Source organism: Telmatherina bonti (genome assembly GCF_933228915.1).
Source record: "Telmatherina bonti genome assembly, chromosome: 5".
Lineage (NCBI taxonomy): Eukaryota > Metazoa > Chordata > Actinopteri > Atheriniformes > Telmatherinidae > Telmatherina > Telmatherina bonti.
In genome coordinates this window covers 30133703-30159509 of record NC_136623.1, presented here as the reverse complement: position 1 = coordinate 30159509, position 25807 = coordinate 30133703, and the positions used below count along the sequence as shown (strand labels likewise).

Here is a 25807-nt window from a genome sequence, read left to right as displayed (position 1 = left end):
CATGACATAAGGGGAAATATTTCATCAATCTTTCATATGTGGATTACTGTTACAGCTATAGACATGTCCCCAGGTGAGCAAATGGAGACAGATTTGCTGCTTTACAGAGAAAGTGTGCATAGAAAGTATGTTACAGAATGCAACAGTGCGTCCTTTGCAATATATTTCTCTATGAGACAAAGATTTGCAACTTTCAAACCTAAAATACCTAAAACCTAAACTCCCGTGCTGTGGAGCAGAGAAAAAAAAAAAAAAAGACAGCCAGAGGACAGAATAGATAGGTCTCGTATCGTGTTTTGTAAAACCACATCCCTCATCCTCCACCAGGATAGAGGAAATGTTTCATTCCCCTATGCTTTGTGTTTTGTTCGGACTTGTGATGGATGAAAGGCCTGGCGACACACACCTGCACATCTTATCCACTACCACATCATAACTAAAGGCTTTGGCAGACTGGGATGATCTCCTACATCCGTTAGCCTGCTGCTGTCAAATACCATCATTCTCTAAAGACGACTCTGTCACATCAGCCGTCCCACAGCAAGATGAACCCACCTTGATGAAAGACTGCTGCCTGTCCATCAAAAAAAAGGACTGAGTACATATTCACCACTGCTGACACCAGCTGGGGTGCAGCGTGATGATCACACTGTGCTTCCTGGAACGATGTGGCATGGCTCTAATGAACAAAGCAAATATCTTCTTAATAAAATGAAAGTTTTTCTTTTCCCCTTTGTCTTTGTTGTAATGGATCTCATCAGCTATGACTGAAGCTATGCTATCAGCAACGTGAGGCTTAGATGGATTATGCCCGAGCTCTAATGAAGTATTAGATCCCAAACATGACATTGCTGGTGTGAGGATGTCAAATTACTGCACCAAGATAAATAATAAGGATAAAAAGGATGAAGAATAAGAACTGTAGAACTGCACACACCCTTGTGTTTGTCATTATGTAGCATCACAGTAAATTACTAAAGTTACCTAAATGTAAGTCTGTGAAAAGAACACTGACTTGGAGCACTCAGAGCTCCCAAAATAATTAATTTTAGCCCAAACATCCCAGTGCTACTTAGGAACAAAAGCCTTTATGCTTTGCAAGAATCCAAAGTAGAGGATGTTAGCCTAGCAAGTCCTTTAAATCAAGTCCACAAATGAACGTAGGTGAGGATAAAAACAGAGTGAGGCAGGTGTCATCTGCAAGACGTGGAGGCTGATCATTTCTTCTTAAGCAGAATTTCCACAATGAGACATTTTATCAGGATCCAAACAGATTTCTCCGACTTTACTTCTTGATCCAGCACAAAGGTTCCCAGTCGTAAAAGCTTTGTTTGTTGATTCTCTGTCTGACATTGTTTGTTTGGTTTGAGGTATCTCAGAAGGGTATTAAACCATACATTGGAGTTTTTTTTTTTTGGGATTCGCAGGCTGCAAGATGCAAGCTGGGATCCTCGGCACGAACTTTGTCTTTGTTTCCTGGTTGACGATCATCGTCATGCTGTTATCATGTACAACCCAGGAGCGCAGAAGCAAAAACATACAGAGCCCAACAAAAGGCTTGTCAGGGAAAACCACAGGTGTGTTTTCCTTGAGCATACAAACATTTTGAGGTAATAACACACACCGAAGCTTTAAAGCAAGACCTGTGGGTAGAGATCAACCACCACAAGCACTTGGATCAACGTGCCCTCTCTTACTTAGCTGCACTCCTCTGTGCGCCCTAGCTGTAAGGTGACACCTCTTCATCACTGCCTCTAACAGATAACACATACTTCATGTAATGTCCTGAATCATAGTGGAAAGCAGAGTATATTTACATGCAAACAGCACTATAACCCAGTTCTATCCAGGCAGAGTCAGATGCGAGTTATGGAGGTTAATATCCCCTCCTGTGTTCCCACAACCCCAGGTAATTTTGTTATTCCGTTTGTGCCCTCTGTCTACACCCACCTCTGTCTGCTGTACATAATGGTCCCAGCCCTGGGAGGAAGCAGGCATTTACTTATACAAAACCTTGAGGAAATCCCTACCAATCCTCAGAGCTCACGTTCAGCAGCGCCCCAAACACAAAGGCTATGCAAATCTGCCCAGCCTGCGTTTATCTACCCTCGGTTTCCTTTTGCACCACGGGAACCAGCATTGTGCCGTGCGTGGCGATTATCGCATGTAATTTACATAGAATACGCACAGGAAACAGTGTGCTGATCTCTAACAATGCAGGAAAAAGCCTCTATCGGCTCAGGAGCTATCTGACGGCACAGCAAAATTACAGGTTTAGCTGTGGGGTATTAAACCTACGAGGTGTTTTTTTTATTTCCGGTGTGCAGGGAACACTATCTGCTGCAAATGTTGCTTGTTTATCTGCCTTGTTTGTTTTATAACCCAAGTCGAGCAGCCCTTTTCTGAGAAAGCTGCGTCTTCAACCGGGCTAATCTGCCCTCTGCCTGTGTTTCCTTTGTCACTGAATCCGTGTATCAACACAGCCAGATCGAGGAGGTGTGTAACTGCACAAAGACACTTGTGCTAATATAGCTGGGAGAGAGTGCGTGTACGTGTGTGACTGACTCAGCTGACATGAGACATGTTGTGAGTGTGAGCTGTGGAAGTCATAACACTGCAGCATGGCTTCATCCACACAAAGGCTGGTACTGTAAGTACCCTATCAGGAACTTGAGACATGAGGGTGAGATGAGAGATCAAATTCCTGATGTGGATGCTTCACCTGCAGGGCTGCCTGAGGTGGAAAACAACTTGCTGCCTACCTTTGGATGTGGGATCATGCAGAGGTCATTGTGCATAATGAGTCACTTTCAACTCTCACATCAGCTGAATGCCGAGACAGCGGTGCACATTTGATGAGTTGAGATTTGCAACAAAGGAAAATGAAACTTAGAAAAGATAAAGAAAAACCTACAAAAGTTTTGTGCCATGCTCTGCTCCAGTGTAGCTACGCAAACAATCATTTATTAGGAAATAAATTAACTGGAAATGGGAAATTGTGGTTGGTAACTGCAACAAAAATACATCACATTTGATCGACTTTGGACAACCTGTGAGGAGTGTAGAAATTTGCTAATGAGCTTGTGCATTTTGACAAGCGAACCATTTGGTTCTGATGCACGATAATGGCAGTATACATCACATATATGTTAGAATTCAGTTGTGATAATAGCCTCCCTATTGCCAAGTCTTACTTAAGCAGAGCAGACACCCATTTGATTTAGTTCCAAGAAGAAAGGCAAAAGTACACTGCCGTCATTAATATAACACTGATTCTTTCAGAATGGCCCTCCGAAGGCCAGTCACAAGCCTAGCATGGGTTTCTCGCAGTACAATAGGCACCCTTACAAGTTTATCATCCCCGTTATCTTCATCATTTTAATCATTGGCGGTATGATGCGGCTCAGTCATCAGTTACAAGTATGACACTAGTGACTTCTTTTTCTCTAAAACTCGGCAGATATAAAAGCAGGCCTGTTGCAGCAAACAAACTGTGAACTAATAGAGATGTTTCCAATCGCACCTCTGCAAAGCTTTGAGTTAAGAAATACCATAAAAGGAAATCCTGTTACACAGGGTTAGGATTTGATATGGGTGTGAATGCTTTAATTTGCCCGAGAGCTAAGACTTATACACGTTGAGTTTGGTGCACCACCGTGACAAAAGAACACAGGACCACAAAATATATGACTGTTAACAACTGCTTTGGGGTTTATTTTACAATTGAGAAAGAAATGAAACAAACTAATCGGTGCTAAAAAGTTGTGTTTTTTTTTTTTTTTTTTCCTTTTTTTTCTTTACAATATTGTCGATAAAACATTGAAATGTATAGTCATTGTGCATCGCTTATTTATTTTCCACACCATTTCATGCATCAAATTGGATGCAAGTATAATTAAAATCATTTCTGTAAACCGAGCCAAAGAAGCTTAATTTGTATTTTCTTTAAAAAATGACATTTTGTAGCTCTACAGCATATATCTATATACACCATCTGTTTTTATTTTTTAGCATTTTTCTATATAAAATGACCATATAAAAGTTAGAGAATGCACACACCTTAAGATACAAAGAATGCTGAGCCGTCTCAGATGGTAAGATATGTCTTATGGAGTACTGACATTTCACTGGTGGTCATTTACATGTAACGGACTGTTCTCTTTACAGCTGAATAAAGCGACACAATTTAGAAAGAGAGGGTTGTAACAAACCATACAACTGGAAAATTGCTATAAGGTGATACTTCACAGCAAGGAAAGGGTTTTTCTTTTCTTATTTTTTCCTTTTTTGTTTTTTGAGCAGACTTGCATACCAATGGCCATTCGATTGCTTCGCAACCAAGAAGCAGCATTTCAGTTTTTCCCAAAATGTTCTTTTTTTTTTCTCTCGAATACAATGACAGATTTATGAGCAGGCGATTCATCATAAAAAAACATTACGGTGACAGGAACCCAAGGAGGAAAGTGTGAGAGGGGGAGGGGTGTGGGATGATAATCCTTGATCTTTTCAAATCTGATTTTGACAATTGCGAGATATCTGGAAACATGTCCTCTTTACAAATTTGAAATTCAACTGTCTAAGGTGCTACTTCAGTCTTTCAGGGTATTCTTTCATTCTTTTGGTGTATACATTTAATTTTCATCTTCTTCATATCAAGTATGGTACAGTTCTCTCTTCCACCAGTTCTTTCCTTTCGCCACTTTTACCATTGAAGCAGTAGTTGTATTTTTGCCATGAAAAGATTAAAATCTCGTGTTTAACCTTGTTTCACTAAAATACATGCACAGGTCGGACAAATAGCATATAAATATGTTACAAAATAAGTGTAAAAAAGCTTGGCAAAACAAAACAAAGGAAACAACATTAAAAGACATGGTCCAGTCAGGCAGTTGTCACAACTAAAAATAGTAAGACTGAATTTTTTTTTTTTGTTGTTGTTGTTGTTGTTGTTTTTTCTTTCCTGGCGGCTCAGTTCGGCCCAGTGCAGTAACTGTGAACAATGTCATTTTAGTGCAATGAAATTCTAGTCAGTTCCACAGCTGTCAGTCTTTCCCCTCAGCAGCTCACAGACTTGCTTGATTAAACTTTCTCCATTTTGTCGAGCTTTTCGAGCTTCTCCAGAGCAGTGACAAACACAAGGTGGTCCTCTGGAGACTTGCCGTGAGTCTTGCTGAGGTGCAGTTTGACTGCATGTTTGCTGACGAATGTCCGATTGCAGAGTCTGCACTGGTACACTGAGCCTGTGTCGTCCTCTGGCGTGGTCAAGGCTGACAGTGGGCTGCCGAATGTCATTTTGTCTGTGATCACCTTTGAGGCAGCCTGCTGCTCCCGTAGGTGCTCAGCTGACAGTTTGGACAGGTCCTTCAAGCTGAAGCCCAGGTGAGACTCCAGGTGGCTGATGTAGGAGGAGGGAGTCCTGAACTGAGAGGCACAGTCACCGCAGAGGAACACAGGTTGGCATGAGTCCATGTTCTTAAGAAACTTGGTGCCCCCAGTCCGTCTCAGCTGGTACTTGACATTAGCCAGCCAGTGAGATATGGTGGTCATTGAGAGGCCTGTGAATTTACAAATGTGGACCCTTTCCTGAGGGCCCAGGTCAGTCATTGCGTAGCGGCCCTCTGGGGTCTCCCTCAGGCAGGAGGCAAACTGTGCCTGCAGGATGAGGAGATGCTGGGGATTCCAGTTGGACTGTCTCCCTTTCCTCTTCTGCACCGGTGAAAGATCCTCCAGGGCATCCTCAAACGCGCTGCCGTCGGCATCCGACTTCTCTGAGATGGATGAGGGAGTTGAAGATTTGGGGGTCAGTCTTCCTGTTAGGTTTTTTACCATGTCAGAAATGTCCATTAGAGCATTCTCTCTCAGAGGCGAAGAGACAGGTTCAGCAAGGGAAATGAGAGGCTTGTTGCCATTTATACTATTGTTGGTTGCAAGCACACTGCTGCTGTTGTTATTGTTGTTGCTGTTAGTGATGGACTTATTTTTACTCAGGTCTATGGGCTGGTCATTGTTTTCATACAGCTGATAGTGGTTGACAGGCTCAGAAGGCTTGCCCTGAGGAGTTGAGTTGAAAGCTGGCTTATCCATCATGCTGTTGCTGATTTTATAAAGCATTGACAGCGGATCTGCAGCTGGGTTTACAGGTTTGGAGGCCTTGCCCAGGTGTGTGTTCATGATAGACTGGAGTGCACTGAGAGGGTTGATGAAAGGGCTTTCAGGTGAGTGATCAGTGATAATGCCGAGACTATTGCCATTGGTTACTGGGGATTGGCACGCCTCAGAGCCATTCTTGGAATGGTTGTTATGGCCATCCACTAGGCTCTCTTTGGGCTCCTTCTTACAGATAAGCTCTGAATCTACACTGCCAGGGCTACTGCTCCTCATACCAGACGGTTTACCAACAGAAAGGTCATTTGGAGATGGTAATGGCTCTCTCTGCTCTCTCAGTGCAGGAGAAGGGGACTTAACTAATGATGGAGGCCTGCATCGATCGAGGCTCACCATCTTTTCCTCCTTTTCTTTCTTCACAGTGGCAGTTTTTCCTGTCACTTTCTCTACAAGCTCTTCCATGGCAGTGACATTACTCCTAAGGGGTGTGGGGGAGGAGGGGCTCCGAGGCGAGTGAATGACTGAATTGGGGTCACCCACAAGACCTCGTAGCCCACTGTTAAACATCGGCTGCATCTGGACACTCTGGACTGTTGGGGGCAGAATAGTAGCTGAGCTCTTCATGGCACCCTGCAGCTGATAAGCTGCATGAATGCTAGGATAGCCACCCCATGTAGGTGTGCCAGTTTGGGCCTTGCTGATGGCACTTGATACTGTGTTTTCAAGTGATTTAAGAATATCTAAACCCTCTTTAGGTGTCTCCTCCAAATCTTCTTCTCTTAGGTATTTATATGAGGTGGTATCAGTCTCTGATTTCTCACTAGAATCATCTCTTTCCTCTTTAATTTTTTTGTCAACCTGTTCACAACGTTCGGATTTTTCATCCTCAACTCCTTCCCTCTTTTCTTCTGAGCCAGAGGAAAGGGCTGGGGAGACTGGCTGTGACTTAACACTACTCGGAACAGGGAGCCTTGTGGTGGTTGGTGGAAGTGGGATTGACTGAATCTTTTCTTCCACCACCGGATCAAAGACTAGCTGCTTGCCCTTCTTTGATGCAGAGTTTGTAACCTTCAAAAAGTGACCTGTAACCATCATGTGGGCAGTCAGCTGTTGTAATGTGTCGTGTGAGCTCCCGCACTCCATACATTTGAGGATCTGCGCTTTCCGAGCTTCAAACTGCCATGTGTAGCTGGCACCATTTTGGTAGCCATAGCGGTTGTTTGGCGTGACATAGGGGTTGGTTGCAGCCTTTGTATCTTTGCCCATATCTCCAAGAGAGACACAGCCACCACCACTGCCAGCATGGACAGAGTCCGGGGAACATGGAGAGACTAAAGCGTCTTGGATAGCCCGTTTTTTAGCTGAAGTTGGCACCAGCTTAGTAGCCAAAGCTGGCACTGGTTCTTTGAGAGGCACTTTCTGGTAATGCTTGGTCTTGATCATATGAACGCTGAGATCTTGCAGAGACTCAAACGAGTGACCACAGTACATGCACTTAAGGACTTTCTGAGCATCTTCTTTCCCCTCCATCTCCATCAGGGAACGCTTGCGTGGTTTGGACCAGCGTTTACCCTGATCCTCATCTTTGTCCTTATTGTCGTCTCGATAGTGGCCCGTCTCATTCATATGGACTGTTAGACCGACCAGTGTGTCATAAGCAGCACTGCAGTCTTTGCAGCGAAACTTGCTTGCACCAGTAAAGACAGAGCCATATAGCTTATTGTTCTGCCGATAGAGTTGCACTGTGCTGAACAGGCTAGGCTCGGGTAAAAGGTGATAGGGTGTCTGCTGAAGGGTTTTAGCAAGAGCAGCCTGGTGCCAGTCATAAGCCACACCACTGCCATTACTAGCCCCACCGCTGCTGCTCCCACTGCTGCTGGTTACACTGTGACTGCTAACAGAGCTAGCTGCTGTGCCATTGGTACTGGCACTCACGCTGCCTGTGTGGTTGACAGTGGTGGTGGAGCTCCTGCCGTTATGATGACTGCTAGCTATGTTGAGGCCACTGCTCTTGTTTATGGTTGTAGTTGTAGAGGCAGAGGCAGTAGAGTTGGGCTCTGGAGTGGTGAGGGCACTGTTGACACTACCAGCTGCAGCAGGCTTAGATTTCATGAGGTCCATTGTGATGCTCGACCAAGAGGCATCTGAGATGAGGTTTGCATAGACGGCTTTCATCTGTGCCAAGCTATCCTGGAAAGACAGGCCGTTGTTGGGACGAAAGGGTAAAGCAGTGCCTTCCCTCTCCTGACCATCCCTGGAAGAGGTGCTTTTGAAATCTGCAAGTCGATCGCTCGCGTCACTGAGCGGAGACCCATATCCAGCATCGGGGTTGGTGCCATTGCTGATTGGAGAGTCTCTGTAGCTGGGTGGCTGGCCTCCATCCACATCCTCCTCTTCCTCATTGCACAGGAACTCTGTGTCCTGGCCGTCTAATGAGAGGCCGTCATCCTGCAGGTGCTCTTCCTCATCACGACCGCCTGCCTTAAGCTCATCCTCGGGCATGTACGCTGTAGTATGGAAAAAAGAGAGAAAGGGGGAAGAGGTCAGCTCAGTGAAATTAAAGATTTAAAGCACACTAACAGGACCACTGTCAAAATAACAGAATGCATACTCAACGATAGAAAATGTAGGCTTTTATTTTCAGCCAATGCAAGTGTGTATGTGTCTGTATGCATGCATGCATGAGTTTTATGTGCATTTTACACACACACACACGTGTCTTAGAAAGCCAGTGGTGAAAAAAGCCTCTGAGGGAAAAATAAATCACTGAGCTTTTGACAGTTGTCCTTTTCCTTCCCAACTATCTATGCTTCCACACATGCCTCATGTTCCCCAGGATATCACTGGCTGTTTGGCCTTGTAAGCCAGCTGCAAGCTTGCATGTTCATCTCCCCAATTCTCCTTTTTTTTAGCTTAGCTTTACTGAATCTTACTCATTCAATCCATAAAGTTATGCTCTTTACAGTTTAGGGTTATGCAACTGATCATAATTGCTAATTTGGTAACATTAGAGATTTTGCGAACCTACTTGTTAGCAAAAGACCTAGATGTTTTCTATATCTTTTACTCTTAATTTCTTTATTTGTTTTTACTTTGATTTAATTATCCTTTAAAGGTTTCTTTTGCATCTAGTATGCTTGCAATGTTTTATGTAAAGCACTTTCAGTTGTCTTGTACCTGTAATGTGCTACACAAATAAACTTGCCTTGCCGTGCCTTTTCATATAAGCTAATACGCAAAAATGAGCAAAATGATGGTTTCCAATGCCCAAGAAATGAAAAGAAAAGAAAAAATGGCAAAGCAAACACATGATCAAAGACTAAATCAAATGTAATCAAGACCGAGCTGTAACAGGTTTGTCTGTAAAATATGGAATCAGGTAGAAGGATGCATGTCTGTGTGTGCACGTGCATGCTAGGGAAAACACTGCAAGCAGCTTTAAGTAAGAAAGACAGGAGGTGGTTTGAGGTAGAACAAGTGAATGAAAAGATGATATGGGAGAAAGAAAAAGTGAGCTGGAGGCGGTGGTGGAGAGAAGAGGTGTACGAGAAAAAGGAGAAAGAAGAGAGGGTGAGAGAGGCAGGGAGACAGGAAAGACAGCCCCCTAGCTTCTTCCTTTATCTCCTTCCTGCATGGTGAGATGTGTGTCCTAGATGCCAGTATCAGTCTCTCCTGATGAAACAGATGTGCTGTCAACTTCAAACGGCACGCTAACCTGTCACATCATAATCTAAGTGGACATAATACCTGATGTATATACACTGGCACCATTTACTGCAGCCTGAGAGGAGATGGGTGGAAGAGGTGGGGGAGGTGAGCAGCTGCACCATCAACTGTGACTGTGTGAGGATGTGCGTGTGTGTGTGTACATGTAAGCGCCCGCGTTCCAATGCCCGTGTACTCACTTTCCCATGCCTATCTTAAGTACGCATTTTTGCGGTTCCTACACATTTGCTTTTGCAGTGCAAACCTGAACCCACCAACCATAATATTGCCAATAAGTCGGAGTTTGCTGTGTACTACTGATACACCCCTCCTCAAATGAGCAACATGCTCGCCTAACGCCTGACAGGATTTCAGTAAAATGAGAGCACTACAGGAGAACCTGGCTGCGCTTCAATCCTGACAGACTGAGACCGAGACAGTTTCTAAAACTCCTGAAAATCCCTAACACAGCAGATTAGCATTATGTGCTGTACTCTCTACAACACATCTGCAGAGAGTTCTCTGTTACAGTACCTTCCTTCTCACTAACATGCAGAAGAGGAGGCTATCAATACATATCAGCCAGTTAATTTACAAAGCATCCTGCAAAACCGCTATCCATTTTTCACCAGCCCAGAAGAGCCACACAAACATACAGTAGGAATTACCTATGTGAGTCACTTGTGTCAGCTGCAGCCAAAAAAGAAAATAAAAAAAAAAAGCTAAACCGCCAATAGCTGGCAGTGTTGAACACAAACACACACACACACACACACACAAATGCTCACACACATACAGAGAACAGGAATGAGAAGCAGCAGATCAGAAATATCCCTGGGTGAGTGACAAAACACAGACTGCAGCAGGGAGGGGCTTCGAACGATGAGCAGGTCGCCAGGGAACCCTTTGACGATCCCTGTCAATCAATTCCTGTCCTGCCATGTTGTCATGGAAACAACAAAGAGGGAGATATCAAAAGCACACAGACAAAGGACTGGCAGAGACAGACATCTGTAAAAATCACAGGCAGCAAGTGGATGGTTTTGCAAGCCATAAATGCGCAATATTAAAGATGAAATATGGCTAGCATGAGTCTGATCTCTTCATCTGTTTTGAGATGCTGCATCTATTCGGACAGGATGCTTAAAATCTGAGACATGAGGAAGGAAACATATTAGGAGCTCTGCATCAGCTCAATCAGTTCAAGCTTGAAGATGTGTGTTTCTGACTGGCGAGCAGATTAAGCGCCTTCTCTCATCCTGGATGCACATATGCGGAGCAACACCGGCAGCGTAGGGGGCGGGCTCGGGAAGGGGTAGGGCTGGCGTGCCGTCCCTGGCGGTTTGGGTTGCAGAGTGGGTGATGGCTGTGAGCAGGGCCATCTGCACGGGCGCAAAAGCGCCTGTCACTTTTGCTCGGGGACATGCCGCCATCAAGGAGACAGGCGGCAGCGTGGCCAGGAGAGGACTGCAGACTCACTGTCAGAAGCAGCAGCAATCAAGACCGCCACCAGCCACGCCGGATCACCAACAACACGCACCAAGAAAGCAAGAATTAGCACCCTAGTGTCACTCATCTCCTGATACCTACACACAAGGTTAATATTGTATTAATAAAAAGGAATCTGAAACATGAAGAGCAACAGAATGTGTTTGGAGTAGCCTCTTTATGTGATATGAAGAGCTCTTTTAAAATTCATAAAGCACAAAAAGACTGCGGTTCATGTGCCACCAAAGGTTTCTGTGTTACAAATGTACTTCAGGCTACAGAGTCTTATTTGATTAGAGAGAAGAGCTTAAAAAGAGCTCAAGTATGTGTTTTGTTTCCATCTGTCTCATTTATTATTATTCTTATTTAAATGCGAGTGTTCCTGGAGGAACAACCAACTAATGTACCATGAAGCACCCTTGATTCTGACTTGTGCCTAAAATATAAAGACTATAAAATGCTGTGTGTCATTATAGATACTGCACTTGCAATCTGTGATCAGCCACTCAAGAGGCCACAGCAAAGCTGAGCTAGCATACTCGGGTTGATATGATGTTTTTCTGGCAAGAATTTTGTTAACGCCCTGCATCCCGCCTTAACTCAACACTGTGCCTCACAACGAGACAGTATGATTGACCTAAGTACAGATCATCTCCAAAACATTCTCCCTCATCCACAAGTTTCTGTACGACTTGACTTTTTGTAAATGTACCAAATGAAATACTACTAGCAGCCAGGTCAAGACTTTTGGCAAGGAGCAAAGCAGAAACATATCACTCCTTTTCAAAACTTTGCTATCTCCCCGCCCTTCCCCTTTTCTTTCTTTTTTTTTTTTCTTCCCCCTTCTCCCTTTTCTTTGCCGAGAGTCTGCTGGTTGTTAAATCAATATAACTCTCTGTCAGGCCCGCGGAGCTTCACCATTTGGCCGCTGTCAAAGCCAAACAAACCAGATAAGAAAGGCAGAAAGGCGACGAGACGGGAGAGAGAGGAAAAAAGACGGAGATGAAACCAGTCAGTTTACCCCCCTCACCACCACCTCTACCACCAGCCCCATTTCTCCAACACCCCCTCCTTCTATTTATTTACACACATTTCTTTATTTATTTGATGTGAGTTTGGGAAGAGGGGGCAATCACGGCAGTCATTTGCGGCACTAATGTCCAATCACGCACCCCTTCACTCATGTGATTTAGGCAGTGCAGGAGTGGGTTCGCAGCTGAGAATGGTGCAGGGTAGGTGGTGGGTGCAGGCTGTGTGGGAGGTGTTGGGGGGCAGAGGCCGTTTAGGCCGGCCCCTAATAGGAAACTGGCAGTCTTATTCCTTCCCCAGATTCTGTTTGTCACCCCGCTCTCCATTACGTGCCTCTCAAGCCTGATGGCTTTGGACAGGAGCTGATCAAAAAGCCATCGCTTGACCTACACGCCGTGGCAGAACGAGACTCGCGCCCTGCACAGGCAGAGGGGGGTGGGGGGTGAGATGGAGGAGTAAGAGGAGGAGGGGACTGTGTCAGTGTACGGTGTAGGGAGGAGGAAGAGGGAGAAAGGAAGGGGAGGGTGTGTGTGTGGGGGGTGATAGCTCTCGGACTGGGACAAGAGGGCTGTAAATAAAATGACATTATTATTTCCTCTGTCCCGTCATGTAGAAAAGCCAATTATGGTAATGCTGCTGCCGGCGTGTCAGAGGGAATGCTGGGATGTGCTTCCCGTGAAGCGGCTAACATGAGAGCAATGCCCTGATCAGGAACACAGGCCTCAGTTTGACAAGAGACTGAACAGATAGGAAGGAGGAAGAGAGGAGGGAGAAATAAGAGATGGAGAGATATGAGGCTAATTGAAAAGCTGTGTGCGGGCCTTGTTTTTCCAAACAGATAAATACTGAGCTATCTGCAAGGGAGAGGTTTTGTAGCTTCTTAGTCTGAAGATTTAGTGTCTGAGGGGGAGCAGACGTCTATTGTGAGCATTTACCCTCTTTTTTTTCCTACACCATTTCACGGACATTGTTGCTCTGAGCGGGAAATCTTTTTTATTTTCTGAAAAATCAAGTACAGTAATAAACACATCAATGACAGGAGGTGGGGGGGTCTCATCAGAGTCTTATTACTTTCAGCTCCATGATATGAAAATGATGAGGGCCCCAGCCTAAAAGAAGCTATCGACATGAAAAGTTCACAAGTTCATGAATTATACGCCGCCACGCCTCGAATTCTGACGAGATGAATTATGCAAAGACAACGGTGAAAGAGCCGGATATTGAGGGTGAAGACGATCATTTACCTTAGAATCTAATTCCTTCTCGTCTTAGGCTTCTGCTCGTATCTCTTTCTTTAAAATTCCTCTCGTGCCTGATAGGAGACCTCTCCTTAAAAATAATTCCTCAGCTACCTTTCTCCTTTCACTCTCCTCCATTACCCCCCTCATTCTCTCTTTTCCTCCCACCCTCCTCTTCCTCTTCTCTCCAGTCTTGCTCGCACGCCCACATGGGCCCCTCCCAAGCGGAATAATGGGAGCATATGGCCTAGGCAGCACCTACAGGGCCTTAAATAACTGCTGCAGCATTCCAGCTCGCTGTACCAATTTATCTCTCACCCCCCCCCCCCCCCCCCCCCCCCCCCCCCTCTGCACCCCATTTCAAAACACTTCTACCCTGACTTGAGCCAAGCAGACGGCGGCGGATGGGACATGTTGTTCTTCAGACACGTAGATGCATAATGGACCGACGTAGAAAATGGTGTGAAAGTGAATAAGTGCTGCGCAAACAGGATTAGTGTTGAAATGCTGTTTTATTGGCAGATACTCACTGAGTAAACTGCCGGTGGATCCATGCAAACGCTTCGAGTCATGTTGAGTTATGGTGGGCCAGTGGCATTATGTAAAGTCACAGCACTGATGCTTTCGATGGCAGGTTGTTAGTGCGCTTTACGCTGTAAGCAGCGCAGTGTAAAGATGGCAACGCTACACTACTTGTCTGTTAAAACTTTGGTCCATATTTTGGCAACAATTGGCCTGCAAAGCAACAAATGCGAGCTGGAGGTTGAGAGAAAGACTTTGAATTTGAGAGACTGCCCCCATAGAGGCTCAGATAACACCTGTGTTTTCAGCAAATAGTGATGCACAATATTGGTAAACTATTCAATATATATCATTATTAAATTTTGTGGTTATGACATACATTATAAAATATAATAAAAAACACTTAAATTTACTAATTTTGTGTATTAATGAGGGCTGCAGTCCACAAGAGTGGATCCCTCATTACTTTATGTATTTCATTTCTAAATATCAGTACGATATGAGCAATGATGATCCATTTTCTGTGTATTGTGCTGTGTTGATTTCGATCAGTCACACACTTTGCTCATGCAGCACATCAATCTGAATGAAAGCATCAGCTAAATACCCAAATGTGTGCACCGAGATTTGATGTCTGGCTCTGCACGATTACATTTACAGAACGGAAAATGAGGACGGGTTAAAAGGTCAGACAGGTAGCCAGTGCAGGTCAAACCCTCCTGTAAACACATCAATATGTCCCAAAGACATCCTTCTTCATGACCTTTACAGAATGATGTATGGATTAATGGCCAGTCTGTATGGGAGTATTTGTGCATATGATCTGGACAGGTGTGGGATCCAGGAAACACATGGGCGTGATTGAATGTATGTGTGTGTGTGTGTGTGTGTGTGTGTGTGAGAGCAGGAGAGAGAGTGTGAAAGGTGCTGCTGTTTTATTTATAGAGCGAGCGCTATTTATACCCAACTCAAAGATCAGTTCAGAGAAGCGGCTTGTGGGCCACGGCCAAGATCACTCTCCATTACACTGCATGCACAACATCAACAATGCACACATACGCACACACACTTTAGCCTTTATGCAAGCTGGAGCGGCAAGTCACTATGCTTTGTGCTGTTAACACATGCATACAGTGGCAACTCAGGGAGAATTATACAGTGTAAGTATGTGTTAGTGGGTGGAAGGGTGGATGAGGGATTGGAGGGGCTTGCAGTGGATGAGGGGGGGGGCACACTGACTGACTGACTGTTCTTCATGGAGTACAGCAGGCTTTAACATGCTTAGGGATCAATACAGTGAACCAGCACCAATCGATTGCAATTCATCTAGCCTTTTTTTTTTTTTTATTTCATCCTCACCCACTCACACCGCACACTGATCTGCGGCTGTCCTGCGAGGCAATCCATAAATAAACACACACATACACACATTTGCATACACAAGAGCACATAAACATGATAACACGTACATGCACACACACCTGAGCGGCTGGACGAATTCCACCCTCCACGCAAATGCGGGTTCAATAAACCCGTATGGAATTTATTTATTTTTATTGAGCATATCACCCCGTCCTGGTCCTCTCTGCATAACAAGGCCTGTATAATTAAACCATAAATTTCAGTGCGCTCCTTTAATTACCAGAGACAATGTCAGGAGGCAGCAGAGTAAACAAATGGCTTTGAAGTGAGCAAGGGAAAAAAATGTTTCGACACAGCGATGGAGAAGCTGTTCGTTTTGGTGGGGATGTTGTTGCACTTGAAAAGGAAGAAATGTTCAAAAGGGTGTGCGTGCACGGGGAGTACAGTATGTTTTTTTTTTTTCCTCCTGCTTTATCGAAGAATGCTTTTGAGGGATGCAGTTTTACTGTGGAGTGAAAGGAAAAAAAATCCATGTACGACTGCAAGCGTCAGAGTGTGCAAATATGTATGTGTGTGTGTGTTTGCATTAGAGTACACAAAAGGTGTGTGTTTGTATGTAATTTGCAATGCCTCTTGTCCCTCTTGACCACCACTAGAGACACCTACTGAACTGCTTGTCTTATACAATATAGGTTGTGTGTGGCTGTGTGTGTGTACATTGTTTGCACACATGTACGTTTTAGGTCAATGTCAACACACAGGCCTGCTTCTCAGCAGCTTAGCTAATTACACAAGAGCCCTGAAGGCCACTTAGAACAGGTTAGTTAATTAACAAACAGGCTGATTGCAGATTAATTGAGAGGTGTTCTTAATCTTCACCCCTAAATGCAATGACAAATGCTAACTGGCGCTAATTAGGCTGGTATGGAGAGCTGAGAGAGTGGAGGTTGTATTTACAGTTAGCATAGCTAGTAGGGATGTGTGGCTTGCACTGAGCTTCCCCTGTTCAGATCTGCTAACAAGTTCAGCGAATGAAACTTCAGCACAACTACTGAGCAGCTAAAGCACAGCGGCTTCTTTTGAACTGAAATGCAGGTTTGACCCGATCTTTACAAGACAATTCTTCTTTCTTTGCAATGGAACATTTTTTTTTATAGTTGTTATTCTAATAAAGTTTGTATTAAATAGTTAAAGTTCCTAAAAAGTTGATATTCTGCAAAAGCATCCCAGTTACTGGAGAACTAAGGAACCCAGCTGCTGGATCTTTGGAGGAGAATTCTTCCATATTTGTCTGATATAAAATTTTTGCAGCTCAACATTCCTGAATCTTCTACTTTACACTTTATGCACGAAATCGTTGTAGTAAGAAGTTTAGACTTAAGGCATATTTTTTTAGTTCTTTCACAATTTGTAGAAGCAGTTCTTTGCAGGAGGCTGAAACTCGCCTTCTGGGAAACTCTGCCTCTCTAAGGTGCTCTTTTACATCCAATCATGTTATTGATCTATCGCTAATTAGCCCGATAACCAGCAACATGTTCCTCCAGCTGTTTCCTTTTAGCACCACTTATTTTTCCAGCCTCTTGCTCATCTGGTAGCAACTTCTTTGAGACACACTATTCAATTCAAGATGGAACAATATTTTTCGCAATATAGCAAAATGTCTCCCTTTCAGTGTTTTATGTTTTACTATGAATAAAATGTCGTATGAAGAAATTTGTTCATCATTGCAGCTTGTTTGCTTTCCAGCTACTTTGGTTGATTTAAGTTAATTCTTCTATAAAGTACTTGACATTTGTGTTACCAGCACCCTTTCAGACCTGAAACCAACTTCTGCTTTAACTGTGTATTGTTTGCAGTTGAGCTTTCTGTGAGTGTTTGTGAGTGTGTGGCTACATTCATGTCTGCTCCAGCATGAATAGTTTGTGTTGAACATGAAATCTGAAACGCTGTTAACACAATGGGCTGTAGTGGATTACAAAGGCAAAACGAAGAGAAATCGGCCCCTCAGCAGAGATCTGAACCAGCACCCATCTGTGGATCCGCTGTCAGTAGAAAATACCCCTTTCTTCACCATATCCAAACACACATACACACACACACACTGAATCTTGCAATTTTCACAGCCATGAAAACTACTCCCTGAAGGTCCAACTTCTTCCAACTTCCATCTGCCTGGATAAATTTATCATACAGCTCCCCTGTCTATCACCACACACCTGTGCCTTTTAAGCCGCCCACCCTCCCCAAAACACACACACTCCACCTGGCCTCTTTCAACCTCTGAACCCACCCTCAACAAAGTCTTCCTCCTTCCAATAATCCCTCCATCCAACCATTGACTACGCTTTTTCTTTCTTTGCCTCTAACACCTGCGCTTTTAAATCCCTACATCAAGATGGACCATTTTACCTGAACACACGCTGCCAACGAATACACACAGGAGTACATCCACGTATTAATGCTCTCCTTGCCCAGATTCCAGGAAACACGCACACAAAACATAGGTATGTACAAACACATACACATGAGCTGTCCCTGACGAGACAACAGCCAGCAGCAGCTGCTTCCATCTCCTAGCAACAGCAAGCCTGATAGATGACCCAACGATGGATAATTACCGTAAATCAGCACAGCTCACACACAAGAGGCGAGAGAGGGGCGAGAGAGTAAGAGAAAGACTTGAGAAGAAAGAGTGAGAAGCGGAGAGTGAGGACTGAAGGGGATTAGAAGTAAGGGGCTGAGGCTGGTCATGTGTGCACTAATGCACCTTGATGAGCTCAAATTCATCTGCCTTTTAAAGTGCACGCATGCTTAGTGATGACTGAACAGATGCACGGTAGCATGTACTGACACACACACTTGCATACACACATTTCACGCTAACATACACAGAAATATATACCGTGCATGAATAGGTGCACATCTTCAGGCCACGCAGCAATCAAAGTTAAGAAGAAACACAACTTTCATGAATCATATGTACTGTATTTTACATGCACGTTGCCATTGTGCCACCCCACATCACATTTGGCTGTGACATCTTTCATTGGTGGAATTGTGAGTAACCGTTTCTGGACAAGACAAACAACTGGTACTCATTTAGGCAAAAGTACCTCCTTTTAAGCACAAGATTTACCAGATAACAGATGTCATTTTGAAGGAACCACAAGGAAACTAATCAGAAGGAGGGATTTTACAAAATGGCATCATAATAACATGTGGAGAATAATCTACCGACTCAGTATCTGATGAGAGAGGTTGTGCATTTAGGATTGGAGTCTGTTGCAGAAATCGGTGCTTTTGCTTTTCCTTTTTTCATGTTTTGTAGTCCATGAGAAGAACATCGGGACAGATTAATCTAAAGTAAAAAAAAAAAGGCGTCTTTCAACATGTTATTAGGTCAATCTTTTATTTCAGGTATTAACCTGGAAGACCACACGATAGGCTGCTTTTTGTTTCAAAATGATTGTTTAATGACTTGTCTTTGCTGTACAAAAGCCATTTACATCAGGCTGTACCCAGCTGGCATGCAGTCTGTGTTTTATAAATTTTCAGTGTATCAACATGTCAAACTACCCCCAGACATTTGAAATAATCGCACCCTGAACAAAGTTTACTTCAACTTATCAACAAATCTTCTCTGCGCACATGCAGCTGCTCCATTTACTTTCCCCTCATTTTCCTCTCTCTCCCTCTCTCTCTTTCAGACATGCAATCTGTCCCTCTCTTTTCCTTCTTTCTTTCCCTGCTGCCCCCACCTCCCCACCCTCTCTCCCTCCCCTGTGCGAGTCCTGGCTGCTGCAGACATTTGATCTGGCTGCCTTGTGATAGATTGACAGGTAATGAGGAGGCTGAAGGGGCGTTGGAGACAGGAGCAGGTGTTCAGCACAGTCTTTTTGGCCAGCGCTAAGCTGCCATGTCCTTCACTGCTGTACCGCACCACTCCACTTCCTCCCTCTCTTACTCATTCTTTCCCTTCTTCTTTTTCTTCCTTTCAGTCTTTCTTTCTTTCCAGCAAACCCCCCCCCCCCCCCCCCCCCTTTCTCTCTTCCTGAGAGAAGAGGACTATGCAATCCATCAAGCTGTGACACGGTCGGACATAGACTGTCTTTATAAGGGGAAAACGCATGGGCCGTGGAAATAAATAGAGAAACATCAAGCCTCACGCTGGCAGCAGCAAACTGGGCCTCGGACTGATCAGTCAAACTGTATCGCGGAGAGGATGAGAGTGATTTGGAGCAACCTGCATAGAGCTTTTAACATGGCGATACCTGCGACAGCCTTACATTTTATAATGTTTGAATATGCATGTTTCCTTTTTGGATGAAGTTAAAAAGAACATTCATATTCCAAAAGTAACTTAAAAGCAAAACATGCACTGTTACTTTAAAATTAGCAGCTCATACAGGTAGCATGCACACACTTAGTGGCACAGCAATGAAGAAATGAAAACTAAGTAGGGAAAAAAAAGACAAGAGAGCTGTGATGCAAAAGAAGAGAAGAAGAAGATGTCTGGACAAGTAGGGGCTATAGTAAATATTCTTTTTGATCTAAAAATAAAGCCGGAACACTTGAAACAATTGTTTTTCCTTCAATACGGTCGCTACGCCTGAATTTATTTAGTTAAATATTATCAAAGCCAACACGGAAAGTTTCTAATTCATTGCAGGTTTAACCCAAGATGACCTCATTTTCCTTCACTGGGTTGGATCATGTGATTTTCTTCTAACCAGAAGCGATGCCAGCTGTAGCAGAAGCTCCTGCTTTGTCTGCTCTCTGTGTGACATACAGCCAAACGGGGTCTAAAGAAGATAACTACTCTATCTCTTAAGAAAAAAAAACAAAAAAAAAAACACCTTAAATGCAGCAAGGGTGGAGACTTTTTGCAGCAGCAGCAGCCATTGAACAGAGCCAGTAGAGAGGGGGAGAACAAGGCTTCGGACTATAAATCCACCCCTCCAGTTTACTACCAAGCATTAAAGGACATGCCACCCTCCTAAATCAGTGCACCTCGAGGAGACAGCAGGGCTAAAACAGGGAGCATTTGCATGTTCCCTCAAACATTCCTGAGAAGTGAACAAACTGCTCAACCACCTTCCCCCAGTTATATCAACATCACAGTTCAAACTGTGCAATTACGACATTTCATGATGGATGCCACTTGCCTGCTGTTATAATGAATCAAGAAGAAGGTTGGAAAATAAAGAGAAATGTGTTTTGCTTCATCCCCGTTCTGACAAACCGATTTAAAAATATTAAAATTCAGATCCCGGTCAGACATCTGACCAGTTTTCTCACTTCTTTGAAGACCTCAAAACAGCTTCACACGGACAATCTTTCAGACAATTTAATTATTTAACATAAAACTAGATAAGAAAATGCAGAATTATGGAGGAAGTCGCCAAGCTTAAAATTTGCCTTTCCCAATTGTCACCAAATTCAAAGAGAACCTGTTTTCATTAAAAAAAAAAAAAAAAGCCATTGACGTGCAATCACATTCAAACACACTCGCCTGTCAGTTTATAACTATCCTGCTCATGCGCACACATAGACCAAACATCGTCCAACACGCAAAATGACACCCACGCTTACACACTTTTTAAGCCCTCGCCTGGCATCAGCTGTCACACAACCTGTCTCTGAGAACTAAGCAGAGACAGACGCTGTCAACTTAGAGTGCCTCAAATGCCCACATCCAGCCAGGCAGAGGAGAAATCAAGCCTGTCTCCCAGTATAATTTGCGCTAATCCTTCATGGGAGATAGTGAAGTCTATGGCATATCTGCCTAATAGCATCAGTCACCGGCAGGTTCTAATCTCATATTTAGACCCATTTCCATCACGGACTGACGACAAAAGCACCAGCACAAAGTGTGATTACCTTCTTATTTTTTACATTTCTGCATGACTTGACTCCCGATAATGGTGGTGGGGATTTTAACGCCAGAAGCGAAAACTTCCGAGTTTCTTTTCTTAGTGCAGCGAGAAGAAAGTCATTTCAGGCAACGGCAGGAGACAGGTGGACAGGGAAAAAAAATAATAAAAAGTTAGGGACGAACTCTATCAAGAGAGTAAAAAGTGGAGGTAAAGAGAGTGAAATCCTTTCAGTCAAGAGCCTGCACAGACTCTCACACACTCACATTCACATTAGCACGTCCTCACACACACACACACTCCTTTTCAAAGCGTTTACAAGCTGTGGTGTTTGTCCTGCTCTGCTGGCTGCTTTACCACGTGCATTTGAATGCCGACTGGAGTGCATCCCTTTCTTTCAGACAGCACCATAAAAGATGACACACACAATGAGGGTTCTTTTCAGCCAAGTGGGGCTGCCTGGGGGCAGGGAAGCACCTCCGAAAACCGCCACAGCACTTCAACTCTCAAGGCACAATGAGGTGCTGAGCCCCGGTGAATAATGACAGATTATAGAGAAAGATGACAAACAGAACAGAAACAAACTGCATAAAGTGTTTGGATGGGATGAAAAGACCTTTAGTGGTAGCTCTCCTTTAACTGAGAAGTGTGTGTATCCAAAAGTGACCTGTCCAGAGGTGGGAGACAAAATAGAAGGGGAGGTAAAGAATGGATCCTAATGAAGCCGTAAATCAGAGTCCGATGAGAACAGACTCTGAAGGAGGATCACATCAGTGGAGATCAATGCAGACAGCTCTACACACTCACACACACACACACACACACACACTATACTGACAAGAGTAGAGATGAGAAACAGGCAGATGACAGTGTTCCCAAGCAAAGTTATGAAGGTAGAAGAAAGTACATGTGCCATTCCTTCGCAAACACATAAACACTGAACACACACTCACACTCATCTAAAATCTATTAACCCGCCCCGCGCCACCTAAAAGAGCTCGCCTCGCCAAAGGGCTGAGAGTCCCACCTCCTTGCTCAATCCCGCTCATCTGAATAATATCTGCTGTGATGAATGGCACCATAACTCTGATATCCACAATCAATCTCAGCTTTAAAGACACATCCATCTTCTGTAACGCTGAATTGTGTGGTGGGTACAGCGAGGGGGGGAGCGCGGTGAGAGAGAAGAGATTGGAGGAGGTGTAAGGGTGCTTGCCTGACCTCCAAGGGAAGTGGAAGGTGGGGCAAGAGGAAGGCTGGTAGGTGTTGATGGAGGAAAGGCGGCGTATGGTGGCGGTGCTAGTATGGGTACTGAGTGATGCCTGTCAGCTCACATCTGGCTGCAAAAATAGATGAGGCTTATGAAGACAAATGAAAAGGGGGGTTGTCTTTCCAGTCCCCTACCACCATGACACAAACACACACACACACACACACACACACACACACACACACAGAGAAGCACAGAGACAGTGGAGGATAGAGGTGAAAAGACAAAGAGGAGAGGGGAAGATGAATGGCAGAGGTGGGCTTTCATTGATGTGATCCCACTTCAAGGACAGTGCTGAGGTTTTTTTTTTTTGGGATCTCAGAGCCTTGTTGAACACATGTAGAGTTGTTAAACACACGCGCTGGCTGTGTCCATATGGATCAATTCATCAGTAAACAGAAAATGAAAGAGGATGACTGATTAATCAGGCCAGTTGTTACTTTTTCTTTCTGAACAAATCTGCATTGGCTCGTCTGAGCGCAAGTCAGCTGACTAACAAGCAAGCGCACCTGACGGCACCACGGTGTGGTTGCTGTGGCGACACGGACAGTAAGAGAGGTGCGAGATACATCACACTACAGCTTGTGTCCATTAAACTGCCATGTCACCAGCAGGCTTCAGAGGATGCCTTTTACAACAACAACATAGATGCAACTTCCTGTGATGAAGACTTTCATTCTTACCTTTAAAAGCTCTTTATCATGTGAGCGAATTGATGGTAAACGTTCAATCAGTTGGATCTTTGGGAGAAATGGATATCGAAACGTAATATTGATAAACCCAGATGTCATTGGTCCTGGAAAGTTTCACTCCCTTGAAGGTTATGTGTGACTCACGGTGACTCACACACACATGACGCTGAAGCACAGATCTGCTAAAGTTTTGTTGTTTTATGTGTTTTCTACAGACCAAACACAAGGAAACGCTGCAGCGTGTCAAGCACTTCTGGTCTTTGCTTAATTATTAAATGAATCTGAGTGAAAATGCACTTGTATAACACACTATGTATAATTATTACACTTTGAAAAAAGTAAATAACTGGGTCTAATACTGACGATCAGCTTTTCTGACTTTTTAAGTTTTGGCTCCCCGCAGGAATCACTGAAGAACCCATATCGGTCGTACTCTGCAGTCTACTAAACTATGGCAGAGCGGGTGGATTATGTTTTACTGTGCTGCAGCTAAACTCGGCCACATGTTGCTATCAGTTACCGACTATCACTGAGTACTCTTTCACTCCTGAAGGAAACCGCAAAGCGAAGGCACAGAGGTGGCCACTGTACAAGTGAAAACTCTCAGACTTGGACTCACACCTATGGCTGTAAAGGAGGTGGGGGAAGGGGGATTACTTCAGTGAGCTGGAGGACATGGTTGGGGGGGGGGGGGGGGGGGGGGAGGGGGTGGGGGGGGGGGGGGGGGGGGGGGGGGGGGGCGGGGCTGTAAAGCGTGAACTATCCGTGACCTGTGCGAAGGGTCACCCCTCGGTGACACTGCTGCTGAATATTCCTCCTAATGATCAACCACGTCTTTTAACCCCTGCAGACAAAGCAAGGCAACATTATACCGTCGAGAGGGCTCCCTTTCTTTCCTTCCTCTCCTTTCCCCACCCCTCGTTCACTCTCTCTGTCTCAGCTCAGCACCTCGATCACGCCAACGTTAGATTTTGAATAATTAAAAGGAGAATTCCTCCCAGAGTTTTTCAGCGTTTTTTTTTTTTAAGCTGTCTGGTTTGCCAGGACCTGGCTGGAGTCTGCACTGTCTACACTTGAAGAGGAAAATGTGTGTTTATCACCTGAAACAGCGAGCGCGTTTAAAGAAATCGTTCTAGATAAACTGTATTTAAACAACTCAGCATTTTCTATATATCGATTTCTGTCTCTTCTGATGTTTGTAAATCTTCCTTTGTTAAATATTTGTGAATCCTAAAAGCTGTTTGCTTATAATCATGGTAAAAGCTATATTTCTCCTCCTCTCCTTTTCTTTAATAACGGCACATGGATAAACCTCCATCTGAATTCCCTGTCTTCTCAATAACCATTTGACAGCAACTACCTCGGCTGCATTCACTCAGGTAAGGAGGAAGGTTACAGTGTTCAGTTCCCTTTAAATGCCCGCTCCAACCACGGCGCAGAAAGGGAAGGGCATCCAGGTGAGATAGTTTATTGATTCTGGAAGTGGCCACAATGGAGTCAACCTGAGCCGAGGCTGATGATGGGGGTGTATGAAGGGTTGAGATGAAAGGTGAGCCAATGATGGATGAGAGGAAGCTAGGAATGGAGTCCACGTGGTGAGGTAATACCCGAACACACAAAAGAGTGGCAGATTGACGTGTCACGACTGGACTGACGGCGCTCGCTACTGTAGGTGGTATATCGCCAACAACAGGCTTTTCTACATATGATGGGGTTTTTAAACAGGCCCAGCGAACCCTGCCGACCTCCGACTGGGGCCTGACCAGCTTGGAAAGTGGGGTCTAACGTGTGAGAATGTGTGTGTGTGTGTGTGTGTGTGTATACAAGAATTTCCAAACTACAAAAAGATAAAATGGATATGTAAAGACTGATCTTGGATTTACTCAAACATCTTCTCTCGAAGGATGTTAATAATGTCTTTAATCACTTCTGTGATGGCCAGATAATTATGAAGACGCCACCATGTTTGAAGATGTTTACAATGCTCTCCAAACCGACCGAGGAACCGATTTATCTCTTTCAAAATCTTCTTCAAAGTCGGCCTGACTTTGGCTTCACGGTGCAGCCGGTGCCTGAACTCAGTGGGGTAAGCCTGCATACATAAACATGCAATTGTACACACAGCTGCTGTGAAGACAGCAAACATTACAGGGCCCTTTTTCGGCACCAGGCAAAGTGTGGAGGGGTGGAGGGGAAAGAAAACGAGGAGGGGAGTGAACAGTGGGAGCGGGCTGAAGGAGTAGAGATGAGGGAAGGAGGGAGGGAAGGGAAGGGAAGGAGGGAGGGTTGAGTGTTGGAATGAACTCTCTCAGGCTTTGTGGTGCACGTTTCCCAAGGCCCCCGCCTGGCCCCTTTGATAAATGACACATGTCATTCTGTCAGCTTGTGACACTGCAGCTGGGAGGCCCGGTGATATATGGCTCTGCTGAAAAAGGAAATCAACTTTTTTCCCCCTTCTCTCTCTCTCCCTCTCTGTTTCTGTCCCCCCTCTTTCTTTCTTTCTTTCTTTCGTTCCCTCGTTCT

The 25807-nt window shown here is 44.5% G+C and overlaps 1 protein-coding gene across 1 annotated transcript in view; it reads right to left on the bottom strand.

The window, feature by feature from the left end:
* Positions 1-3683: 3683 nt before the first annotated feature.
* The window catches only part of LOC306756044 (teashirt homolog 1-like), a 30936-nt gene continuing 8812 nt past the window's right edge, over positions 3684-25807 (bottom strand). Inside the window, exon 3 of the mRNA XM_079240682.1 lies at positions 3684-8612. Coding sequence (XP_079096808.1) covers positions 5080-8612 — 3533 coding nt within the window. The 3' untranslated portion in view covers positions 3684-5079. The remainder of the gene's footprint in view (positions 8613-25807) is intronic.